The sequence below is a fragment of the Ahaetulla prasina genome, chromosome 5 (assembly GCF_028640845.1).
Source record: "Ahaetulla prasina isolate Xishuangbanna chromosome 5, ASM2864084v1, whole genome shotgun sequence".
NCBI lineage: Eukaryota > Metazoa > Chordata > Lepidosauria > Squamata > Colubridae > Ahaetulla > Ahaetulla prasina.
The window spans coordinates 31,138,043-31,151,832 of NC_080543.1; the positions used below are offsets into that span (position 1 = coordinate 31,138,043).

The 13,790-nt window shown below is 34.0% G+C and overlaps 1 protein-coding gene across 3 annotated transcripts in view; it reads left to right on the forward strand.

The window, feature by feature from the left end:
• NBEA (neurobeachin) overlaps positions 1-13,790 on the forward strand; it is a 417,781-nt gene that overhangs the window by 341,565 nt on the left and 62,426 nt on the right. For all 3 annotated transcript variants that reach the window (XM_058184768.1, XM_058184769.1, XM_058184770.1), the window contains one exon: positions 9,191-9,310. In XM_058184768.1, coding sequence (XP_058040751.1) covers positions 9,191-9,310 — 120 coding nt within the window. The remainder of the gene's footprint in view (positions 1-9,190; positions 9,311-13,790) is intronic.

Genomic DNA, 13,790 nt, shown 5'->3' on the forward strand with positions numbered 1-13,790 from the left:
TGATCAATCAGGATTTATTAAGGGGAGACAGATGAGATATAATATGAGACAAATTGTAAATCTACTTGAATATTTGGAAAGAAACAGCCAGGTCTCAGCAGCATTCTTCTTTTTGGATGCGGAAAAAGCTTTTGATAGATTGGATTGGCAGTTTTTGTTTAAAGTAATAGAAAAAATGCAATTTGGGGATTATTTTATTCAAGCAATTAAGGCTATATATCAAAAGCAAACAGCTCAAATAATAGTAAATGGTGGATTAACAGAATCTTTCAAGATTGAGAAAGGGACTAGACAAGGATGTCCCTTGTCACCATTATTATTCATTCTAACTTTGGAAATATTATTGAGTAAGATACGTGGTTTAGATCGAATAAAAGGAATTAGAATTAAAAATCAAGATTATAAATTAAGAGCGTTTGCAGATGATCTGGTTGTTTCTTTATCTCAACCAATACATTCAGCTGTATATTTGATGGAGACAATTGATCAGTATAGTAAGGTATCTGGGTTTAAAGTGAATCAACAGAAGACAAAATGATAATTAAAAATATGAATACACATCAGAGGAAGAATTAGAAAGAATAACTGGATATGAAGTAGTTAAAAAGGTTAAATACTTAGGAGTATACATTACAGCATCGAATGTAAAATTATATAAAAATAATTATGAGGTATTGTGGGGAAAAGTAATTAAAGAAATGGAGAAATGGAAGAAGTTACAATTATCATTGTTGGGAAGAGTGGCAGCTATAAAAATGAATGTTTTGCCTAGATTTTTATTTTTGTTTCAAATGATTCCAATATTGAAGAAAGATGCAAATTTACAAGAATGGCAGAAAGTGATTAATAATTTTGTATGGCAGGGTAAAAAACCGAGGATAAAGTTAAAAATAATGCAAGACATTAGGGAAAGAGGGGGTTTAAAAATGCCTAACTTGAAGTTGTACTATGATGCAGTTGTTTTAGCTTTAATTTCTGATTGGATTAATTTAACAGAGGAAAGGATTTTGAATATAGAAGGTTATGGTTTGTTATATGGATGGCATGCATATGTAATATATGACAAGAAAATTGATAAGACATTTAAGAATAATATGGTCAGAAGTGCTTTGTTGAGGATTTGGAAAAAATATCAATATAAGTTAAATGGAAAGATACCAATATGGACCATCCCCAGACATATGATAGAGAATATAAATATATTACAAAAAATGGAAGTTATCACTTACAAAGAGCTTTTGACTATGGAAAAAGGGGAATTACAGTTAAAATCTAGGAGAAATTGAGGATGAAGGAGAAATTATACGTGGTTTCAGTATGGACAATTGCAATCTAGATGGAAAATAGATCAGAAAATTGGTATAAGGCAAAGTGATGATAATTTGGTAAAACAAATAAAAGATCAAGGCCAACAGCATATAAAGAGATTATATAATGTATTGGTTGAAATTGATTCAGAAATGGAGTTGGTTAAAGATTGTATGGTAAAATGGGCACAAAATTTTCAACAACCTATAATGTTAGAAACATGGGAAAAATTTGGGTGAGGAATGTTAAATTCACGCAAGCACAAAATTTAAGAGAAAATTTTATAAAATGTTTTATAGATGGCATTTAGATCCTAAAAACTGTCATGTATGTATCCAAATGTGAAAGCAAAATGTTGGAGATGTGATTGTGAGGATGCTACCTATTATCATATATGGTGGACTTGCAAAAAGTTAAAGCCTTTTGGATTAAAAATATGGTGGATTATGCAGAACATTTTGAAAAAGAAGATCAAGTTTGTTCCACAGTTCTTTTATTAGGAATAATTCCAGATTGCACTGTTATAGAGACAAAACTGATTTTGAATTTAATAACTGCTGCAAGACTATTGATTGCACAATATTGGAAGAAAGAAGACTTACCTACAATTGGAGAATGGATTAGTAAAGTATCAAATTTAGCAGAAATGGCAAAATTTCTGCCTACTTGAAAGACTGTACACAAGAAAAATATATTTTGGAATGGAGGAAGTGGATTGATTATATTCAAAATAAGTATCAGATTAAAAATATCAATTAGTTTTTGAGTGAAGTTAGGAATTGCTATGTATTAGTTTAAGAAAGAAGGAATTGATAGTGTGATGGTGTGAAATGGAATATGTTTTATGTTATATTTTAGATTATGTTTGTTAGTTACAATACCCTGTATTCTGTTCTGGGAAGTCTCGGGGGGGGGGAATGGGGGGGGGAAGGGGAAGACTATAAATTGATTGGTTGCCATTGTACAGGAATAATGGTAGAATTAAACAAGTTGGAATGGTGTAAAGTCGGGACTGCTCGGTAACCACTCCTGAAGGGAAAGGGTAAGGAAAGAGGAGTAAAGAAGGAAGAAAGTAGGTAGGCAGGTGGGTAGGTAGGAAAGAAGGGAGGGAGAAGAAAGGATAGGAGGAGGAGAAGAAGGAGAAGATAGAGGTTAGAAATGATGGTAGTGAGAAGTGGGAAAGAGGAGGGGAAGTAGGAAAGCGAGGAGAAGGATGGTGGGGAAAGTTGAAGAAGGATGAGAAGGGAAGAAAGGATTAAGGGAGGGAGTGGCAGTCGAGCAGCCCTGATTGAGTATAATTTGAGTATAGGATTGATTGTTGGATAAGTGATTGTATTGTACACTGGTCAAATTGTGGGAATTATTATGGAAATTAAAAATTTTGCTTTAAAAAAAAAAAAAATTTTGAATAGCTCAGCTGGAATACTGTCTCCTTCACTAGCTTTGTTGTTGCTCAGATTTCCTAAGGCCCATTTGACTTCACATTCTAGGATGTCTGGCTCAAGGTCAGTGACCACCCCATCGTGGTTATCAGGGATGTTAAGCTCATTCTTGTATAGTTTGAAGTGTACTGTTCTTCAAATTTTATTACTTTATCTTGGATTCTAATCTCCTTCTTGATAAAACAAAGATATATTTCACATGAAGCAAAATGTAGCTGTGTTTAGATCAAAATATTTTGGAATTTAATGCACAATTTTATTAAATCCATTGTGCATCAAATTCCACAATATTTTAACTTAAAATTATGTTGCAATTTTTTAAAACAAGGAATACTTTCTGAATATTAGAGGAATTGATAGTGATTATTATGATTATGACTTTGTATTTATATCCAACACTTTTATGTACATTTTTTTAATGTGTAAGCTATGTGATAACTGTAGATGAGTCTGCATAGCACAGTTGTTAAGGATTAAAAATCCAAAAGATAGACATATTACTTTGGTATAATAGCACCCCCCCTATGGAGTTCAACTATCGGAGGTTTAATCCTTCACTCTGAATCTTCTTACTTTCTATGTTTGTCTCTGTCTCTTAAATAATTTTGTCATGGAAGTTATAATTACATTTTAACATAATTCCCTGTAATTACCCTTACTGCTTTTTTTAAATAATCTGCACTTCTTATTTACAATATCTGCTTCTACTCTCTGCTTCAAACCCATCTTATTTAAAACTCAAAATAAAGATACACAGTAGTGTGCTGTGCTTTTAAAACGCCAACTTCATTTTTTTTTAAAAAAATTATTCATACTAATAGGAATTACATTTGATAGTGTCAAGTGGTTTATTGAAAGCTTATCATTGATTTATACACAATTTTTTTTAATTAGAAGGTAGTATAATAGAACTGTGCAAAATAATTCAAATGTGTCTTGCTTTGATGTCGATCCTGTGGAAATGTCAGCTGTGCAAGGACACACATGTTCAGCAACGTGAAGAGGTGCTTGAAATGTTCTTACACAAAGCTCCATTTCAGCAGACACGGAATGGAATATTCTGGAGAAGGGCTGGCCTGAATAGAAACTCACCTGCTGAGCAATATTCCATTCCATGTTATTTATTATTTACTCATTATACTATATCCAACCCTCTTTCCATTTACAGAAAACACTGCAATGCTACTATTTTTTAATCATGTACAAAGTATGTACATAATAGTATCTATAGCTACCTACCATATAATTTATTTATTTATTTATTTACTTACTTATTTACTTATTTGTATCCCGCTTTTACTATTTTTTCAAATAACTCAAAGCAGCGAACGTATTTTCCAATTCACCTTCCTCCTATTTTCCCCACAACATCAGCCTTTGAGCTGAGTTGGGCTAAGAGAGAATGACTGGCCCAAAGTCACCCAATGTTGTAACCTCTAGGCTGCCAGCAGAGCTAGCAGCAGAGTCAGACAAAGAGAAGAGGGAGAGGGAGAGGGAGGAAAGCCTGGGCCAGCTTCGGAGCCATTAGAAGGCTCTGATAAGGAAGCAGAATCAGAGGCAGATGCAGAGCCCGGACCTTCTGTCCGTCCCAGGTGGAGAGGCAGCTATCTTCAGGGCTGGAGCTGAGTGAGGGGGAGGAACAGATGGGGCCCATCCCAGATGTGCATATGCATAGAGAGGAGAGGAGAGCAATGGAAGGCAATAAGCCGGCTCTCAGAGAAAAGAAGTTGTAGACGCTAGCCAGCCCCTTGATGGCTGAAAATAAATGGGCAGGGTTTTCTGAGTGGCCTGTTGTTGCAGACAACCGCTCATTTTCCAGTATACATCAATGAAGTCGGAACCAGGTTTGTCTGGACTGATTGCTCTTTATTTGAGATGCCAACTGAGTCTCCCTGCTGGGAAATAATAGGTAGTGAATTTGCCTCATCCAAGGTGAACAGAGACTGTTTCTCCTAGCTTAATCATTGAAGGACTTTTTATCTTGAGTTCTCATGTGAACAGAGACTGTTTGTGCCCTGTTCCAGAAAGGGAAAAGACTCTCATTTGTGACTAATTATTTTTGGTTTTGCCTATCCAACGTGAATAAAGACTGTTCCTACCCTGTTTTAAGAAGAGGTTTGTTTTACTAGTGAATAAATCGGTTTCTGACTGCTTGCGAAGGCTGGGTCAGAACACCCTGCTGGCTTTCATAGCTAAGGCAGAATTTGAACTCACTGTCTCTCACTTTCTAGCCTGGTGCCTTAACCATTAGACCTTGTCATGGCTTGTCATGTACATGAATGTATAATATATGAATACATGAATGTAAGCTTCATATATATATCAATCCAAAACAGATAAACTGACCATGGTTTCTAGCAATATTTGATGAAATAAATCAATAATTTGGTATTATCACATCCCTCTTGGTAACCTGACAGGAAACCAGTGACACTTACTGCATATGTTGCTAATTGTATCTTAGTGAGAATTGATTTCTGATCAAGATCGGGAGTTCTTTAGAGTTTAGACGTTCACATTCAAGAATTATTCTGCTAATAAAGCAATAGAGCTAGTAACCTGGAGTACTTGTTGCAAATTTTGGAGACCATTCGCAAAGGATTAATTTTGTTCCATTCTACTATCAGTCTCATTAATCATCTGCTCCTTTAAATGATATGAAGGCAGGCACTTTTCTCTGTTTTGTTTGGCCAAGCAGAAGAAAAATATGATTCAAGTTCTCCCCTTCCAACCCTTCAAATTTACCTGTAGGCTTGGTAAGCTAGTTAATACCTTAATTACAATACCATCTTATTTTCCTAACAGATTGTTATCCCCCACCCCCGCCACTTACCTAGGAAGACAGAGGCAGGACCATTCTGATTTTTTTTTAAAAAAATAGAATGGGAGGAATAAACTAGGGCTGCCATAACTGAAATATAAAATTCTTGACAAAAATGGCTAGCCACAAAAATGGCTAGCCACAAAAAAGTTCCTCCCAAAGTTTGTTCTTTGCTATGACCCTTTAATCACCTCTTACTGTTGGAACCTAGAAGATCTAGCAAAATGCATCTCTCCTTTCTTGCTCTTCTCCTCTGTCTCCTTTCTTGCTCTTCTCCTCTGTCTAATATAAGTTATTCAATCTCAGAAAACAATATTTGCCCCAAATAGAAAAGTAGGGCATGGCAAGAAAAAGGAGCTTGCTTACAGGCCTCTCACTTCTTTGGTCAAACTGCCATGCAATGGAGCAGGTAAAATATTCAGGGCATCCACTGCATTACTCACTACATCCAGGATGGAGATATATAGCTGGGTTAATATCAGTTTGTCAGTGATACCTCATCCCATGGTGACAGATGATCTCAATCAGTGGTTTCATGTAGATGCTAGAAAGGCACAGAGACAGCACCGAGCCTTAAGATATGCCACAAAGAAGGGGCCATGAGATGGACCTCTTGTTCACTAATAACAGCAATTGGGACCAGCCTCAGAGTAAGGAGGTGACTTAGCACAAAACTGCTCCACCCACCCTCAATTTCCTAAGTTGGTCCAAAAGGATATCATGGTATTGAAAGCCACTGAGAGGCCAAGGAGAAAAAGGATGAATGCATTACTTCCACCCCTGCTCCTGCCAGAGATCATCCATTCATGCAACCAATGCTGTTTGGGTCTCATATCAAGGCATGAAACCTGACTAAAAAGGGTCCAGATAATCCATTTCCTCCAGAGTCCTCTGGAATTGCAACATCACCATCTTCTCAACCATATTTCCTAGAAAGGTGAGAGACTGGGAGAAAATTGTCCAGCATCGTAGGGTCCAGCGATGGCTTCTAGAGTAGGGGGTCCACCAGTGTCTCTTGAAAGGAAGCCAGAAACAACAATTTGTCCAACAAGGACAAATTCACCATCACTTGGACCCAACCACATGATACATCCCAGGTGTTGTTAATCAGTCAGGAGGGGCAGGGGTCTAATATGCAGGTAGTGGCATTTGCATTCCACAGTATCTTATCCTCTTCCTCAGGTCCAACAAAATCAAATAATTCCCAGTTAACTGAGTAAGTCCATTCCCTGGGCATCTCCATAAGACTTGCACTTGGTATTCAATTGTGACTGAATCCAAGGAATTTTATCCTCTAAATCAGTGGTTTTCAACCTTTTCTTCACCATGGACCCAGGGGTGAAATCTAAAAATTTTCCTACAGGTTCTGTGGGCGTGGCTTAATTGGTGGGCATGGCTTGGTAGTCAGATGACCGGGTGGTATGGCTGATAACAATAAATAATAAAAATAATAAACAAAGTACACAAAAGAATAAGAGGTACTAAAAACCAAAAACTAAAAACCAACTTTCACACTTTACACACACACAACACAACACAACACAATTGCTATTTAGGCATAGCAATTTAAAGTTAAAGAAGTTGCTTTTATCTAAAAATATAAATAAAGTAAAATAATAAAATAAAATATTTGTGCAGCTTTCTGGGATTTGGTGTGTTTCTGTAGTGTTTCACTTTAACTACACAAACACACAAAATCTCACAAATTTGTATGTGGCATTTTGTATGTGTGTGTGAGTCAGTTGTGTTGTGTTGTGTTGTGTGTGTGTAAAATGTGAAAGTTGGTTTTTGAGCTTTTTGTGGCTGTGTGAAGTTCCAAAATGTTGCAGGGGTCATTTTGGGTGAAGTGCGGCTGCTGTTTACATTTATACCCCGCCCTTCTCCGAAGACTCAGGGCGGCTTACAATGTATAAGGCAATAGTCTCATTCTATTTGTATATTTTTTACAAAGTCAACTTATTGCCCCCCCAACAATCTGGGTCCTCATTTTACCTACCTTATAAAGGGTGGAAGGCTGAGTCAACCTTGGGCCGGGCTCGAACCTGCAGTAATTGCAGGCTTTGTGTTCTAATAACAGGCTTCTCTATTGCCTGAGCTATCCCGGCCCTTATACCAAGGATATTATTCTATAGCATTTTTATTTTTATTTATGTATTTATATATTATTTTTAAAGATAACTCAAGTTGACAACTATACCTAATACTCTGAACTATGTCACAAATTATGGAAACATTTTGTATTTAAATTTAAGTGTGAATTCCATTAAAGTCGCTTGGCTAGATGGATTCACAAACTAATTCAACATATTCTACTAGAGTATTGCTGCAATTCAGAATAGTATTGAGATATCTGCACCCTTTACAATAGTGGTGAACAATATTTTCATGCCTAGTGTCTGTACTTAGTAGATAAGAAAGATGAGGGATGATGTGATGATGTGAAATGAGGGAGCAGTGATATTAAATGAGTAGATTTATTTACAAATGGGTTGCTAGGATTAACTTTTAAATTGTAGGTTGAGGGATATACAGTAAACGTGATATTTTATTTTCTGATTTCAATACTTTCAACCTTTTTAAGCTCACACAACAGCTTTATTGTGCTGCTCACTGAAAAACTGAGAAATTACAGTTGAAAATTGCAGATTTCATTGCTGAAAGTGGGTAACAGGAACAGGACAAAATCTGGTAATGGCAAAGCTATCAACTTTGCTTTAAAGCCTGGGGAAATAGAACCATTACTAATTTGATTTGTAATAATATCAGCTGATGGTTCAAACACGAGTTGTGCAGAATTAATTTTTTTGATTCTACACCATGATACGGGTATATCTTAGTCATTTTTGGCATGCACTTCTTTGTGCTGTGTGTCTAGTACAAGAGTTTCTCACCAACTTTTTGCAATTAACTGGCTGAAGAGTAAGCATCCTTGAGTCCTGCTGACTTCATGGACATGTGCCTGATAGAAAAAAATGAGATTATTTTGTTTCACCAGAAGCATTCTGAAATAATTACTACTTTTTCCTTTCTTATTAAAAATCTGAAACCAAGTACCAAACTTGCATTTGAAACTTTCGTGTCTATTTTAGTGGGGGGAAACCTTATTCTTAAATCGCTTTCACCAAAATCCATGCAACATTTAAGAAAATAATTTTTGCTGCTTTATTTCATTGTATAAAACTTGAAATATTTGAACATACTGTACATAATACATTTTCTTCTATCAGTTATATGATTTTTGGATAGAGATAATTGTTTGAGAAGAATTATCCAAAGATCCTATAAAAGGTATAAAAAATATTCTTGGATTATTTAGAATACTTATCTCTGAAATAGATATTATAATATCTGAATATAATCTGAAATAGATTATAATAGAGCAGGAATTTAGAAACAATAATGTACAAGCAGCACAACATTTTACAGGAATCTTTCCATCCTCTGATTCAAATATTGTTTTTTATTGTACTCTATTAGTCATATCAAAAAATGAAATGCAATGATTTGATATAAACTGCTTATTAATTGTTTTCTAATTTATTTTAAATTTTAATCCTATTGCTGCTTATACCACTTGGCTTCTTATAAGTACATTCTCTGTCTCTTTTTTTAATGGTAGGAGCCTTTTACAACTTTCTTCCTCAATGCAAATGATGGTAAATTTGATCATCCGGATCGAACTTTTTCTTCAGTGGCAAGATCATGGAGAAATAGCCAACGAGACACTTCAGATGTCAAAGTAAGAAAAATATTTTCTATGTACAAGTAATTGGCTGGCTGTCAATATGGTTATATGCTACAAATGAAAAATGGGGATGGGGGAGGAGTGTTGTATTTTACATAAACAGAAAAGAAAGTTGTATCGTATCATCATTTTTAAATGCCTGTTTTACATACAATGATGAATACAAGTTTTCCCAATATCTGAGCTATTAAAAGATCTTTTGTTCCTGAGAAAATAAATAAATAATCCTATCCCAATTTATAATCAAATAATCACAGAATGGAGAAAAGCCCAATAAATTGTTCTTTCCTGCTGTTAACTCAATATTTGGCCCATTCCATAAACACAGCAAGATTGGATGTGACCTTAAAGTGTTATATTGTTATAGCTTTTCTAGCATGAGTTTTCCATCGCCTGGGGCAATTAATAAAGCATTAATGACAAGATACATTTAAAATGTATGTTTTGTGTAAGCCTTAGCTTTTACCACATTGTGCCTCAGGATATTATGCAACAATACACATTAGATTAAACTTATATCTACATAATACATGGAAACGACTAGAGAACAAGTATTACCATGCACTCATTCTTGTATAAATGGATTTTATAAGTTTTTATTGTACTATGAAAACCATGTTTCTTGCTTTATATTAAAAAATACAATCCTGATTTTCAATCAGGAGCCTAGAAATCCCATAAAATATATACATACGTACACATTTTTTTAAAAATGATAAATATCTTTATTCATTCAGTTGTATCATTATTTGCTTGCTTGAAATCAGAAGATATATTGAAATAGTTTACTACTTATTGTAAATCCCTTTTAATCTTTTTTGTTTTAATATATATTGCTAAAATTGTTTCTAAAGGCTTCTAAAAGTTAGAAGCCTATTCATACTAATGCTACATTATTTATGTATTGAACTTTTGTTCTGACTTAGGATAATTGGTTGAACAAAAGAAAGGTAAACTCATAAAACTGTTACTAGGTTCTTTTATTGTTTGGATTCCATTGGAAATCTATGTCCTCTGATATATAATTAGCATAACATTTTGACCTGCCATCATCAATAGCAATATGTGCATTTAATGCACATATTTTCAAATGAAGAATAAGCAGCATATTTTGTTGTTATATTGTATCAGTTAATTTTAAAATAGAAGAATAATATGTGGAGAGGAGAATCTATGCATATTTCTGGAGGCTGAAATCCTTTTTGTGCTTTACATCTTGTGAAAAGTGGTTGGCATGAAACTTTGATTTAATATCGCAGTCCTTTCACAAAGACAAACTGCAACATTTTCTTATCAGGAGTATTTGTTAGCCATCTATTTTTTCCACTGAGATTCACTCTAAATATATAAAGTAAATAGTAACATGAACACATCCATCTAGTTTATGAAGACTGTTTACCCAGGCAAAAGCTGCATATAATAGATTATTCTGTAATGATTTATTACAAATACTATAAGCCTAGTTCTCTGATCTATGTATAAATCTTTAATACATTTTTCAAACCTAGTTTAACAATTTCAGAATAGAATAGAATAGAATTCTTTATTGGTCAAGTGTGATTGGACACAAAGAATTTGTCTTCGTGCATATGCTCTAAATGTACATAAAAGAAAAGATACATTCGTCAAGAATCATAAGGTACAACACTTAATGATAGTACTAATAAGCAGTCAAATCATATTAGGAAACAGTCAATATAAATCATAAGGATACCAGCAAAAAGGTTACAGTCATACAGTCATGAGATGGGTGATAGGAACCGTGACAAGATTAATAGTAGTGCAGACTTAGTAAATAGTTTGACAGTGTTGAGGGAATTATTTGTTTGGCAGAGTGATGGCGTTCGGGAAAAAACTGTTCTTGTGTCTAGTTGTTCTGGTGTGCAGTGCTCTATAGTGTCATTTGGAGGGTAGGAGTTGAAACAGTTTATGTCCAGGATCGGAGGGGTCTGTAAATATTTTCACAACCCTCTTCAGAATACATAAATTTCTATTAAATTACTAAAAAAATGTTAAATTACTATTAAATTTTTCTCTTTCTCCTCTCCATACACAGATACACACACACACACACACACACACACACACAAAACACACACACACAGAGAATAACTATTTACTGGCTTCTGTTAACTGCCATAACCTTACAATCAACATCATGTTATTTGTATATGTTGAATATATAAATGTCTAATGAATGTTAATCCTATAGTATGACTCATTTTTTCCTTAGTATTGATCAGGTGCCTTCATGAAGTAGTCACTCAATAAAATAAAATATAATTACAGTTAAATCTAATTAAATTACCCAATTAAAACTAATAAAACACCTTAACAGTTTTGAATATTGTGTATGAAACCATGTTTTTTCTTAAACCAGGATAGTTTGATACCCTGATGTAAACTGAATGACCTATTTGCCTTTTGCAAAACAGCATATTAAAGTTCGTTGCAGACTTCACTTGTAGTATACTGACCTGATTCCTTTAAATTTCAAGACTAAGATTACACCTACCCATTTTCATAAGAAACCGTTGCATATGAAAAGCAGAAAATTATTTAGGAACAAAAGACACATATTGCTGTAATTAATAAATTAGTATGATAGAGTACCCTGCATTAAGAAGTATAGTTTAAAATATACTTGTAAAGATGCTTCATAGATTAAAGAAACTGTAATGTAATGTCAGTTTGGAAAGACACCACACTAAAGTGCAAAAATATAATGTTCAAAAACTAATTTTTGAATGCCTCTTAAACATATTATATTGCTCTTGGACAAGACTGTACAAAACAGAAAAGGTTGCTAGAACAAGATGTCATTAAGGTGACATATTGTAAATTAATAAGGGTAATGGGCATTCTTATAACTGAATGATACTCCCCTCCCATCAGCCAAGGTGATTATTAAAATAATGGTTACCAGGGGATCAACTTGAGTATGGGAGAGAAAAGAATAAAGAGAACGGAGGCCTGAAAATTTAATGGAAATATATTAAGGAAAAATATCTGCATTAAATTTGATTTCTACACATAAAATGGCCTAATTTTTCATAGATTGAATGAATCCCAAATTTAAAAATCAGAAAATGTACTTTGGCATTTCCTGCTTCTAATTCAAAGACATAAGATGCAAGTAACACTATTAATAGTACCTTTGGGTTGTAACATAGCTGGTAAAACAAACTAGAGAACACTTTTAAAATTGATCATATAAATATGAATAAATGAATAAAATAAAATTTATTTAAAAAGACATAAAATGTCTATTATATTTTATCCTTTTAAGATTCCCTTGAATCTTTGTAATTCTTTAATTTAAAAAAATCACTTGAAAAATAGCTGCTTATTAAACATTTCAAATTTGTGTTCTCTTACTATATAGAAGAAAGGTGACAACTTAAAAAATCAGATAGAATTATTGGGTTTATTTATTTTAAAAGCTCCTACAATTTTCCAAATCAAATTCAAAATGATAGCATATAATATGTAAAAGTTATATACTACAGAACAGAATGGCAACAAAAAAACCACATTAATGCTATATAAGAAGCCAAGAAATAACAGGACAGTTCCTTAGAAAAATAGACATAAAGGCTTATTTTCAGGAATGAATACTGTTCTGTTAACCATGTAAAATATAAAAGGCTATTGTTAAAAAATTGTTTAATCCAATTTTGAATCCACAAGTATTCTGTCTGTCTGTGTGCGCCACATTTTAAGAAAGATACAGTAAAAGCAGAACATGTGCAAGAGAAGGATGGTGTGGATGATCGGGGAATTAAAAACCAAGTCTTCTGAAGAGAGGGCTGTGGGAATTCACATGTTTAGCCTGGAAACTGGGGAGATCTAGCATTTTTTAAAATACCAAATATTGTATAGAAAAATATCACCTGAAATATAAGACATGAAATAATGTTACAGGAATGTAAATTCTATTTGAATGTTAGAATTAGCTTCCAACAGTCAAAATAGTCTGATAGTCATAGGTAATTTTCAAGTGAAAGCTGGACAACCATGTGTTGTGAAACAGAAAAGCGTTCAAAATGTGTTTTAAATTCCAAACTCTGACATGGAAGATTCAAAAATATGATTGATTGAAATGTCTGTTCTGTTCTGACAGTTAGGAGATGCTGCTGCTAATGTTCAGGTTTCTTGGATTCATCAGTTTCAGTTACTTCACATACAATATCCACATAAGCCAAAGATCCCCCAAATACCAGTGGTGTCTTATAAAGTTGTCTGCCTTTGAAGGGAGAGGGGATGAATTGGAACTCAGAGCAAAGCAAGAAGGCTTATCTGTTCTTGCATTCCCTCTTTTATCTCAGTCTAAAGCTTGGGCAATGAATGCATGCCTCGGCACTTAATATTTGTGCTTACCCATTATCCATCTCTGAGGTAATGGAAGGGTCTTTTCTATCCTCCCCTGGCATTGGATTTTGTGAATGGGAATCGTGATTTAAATGAATTACTA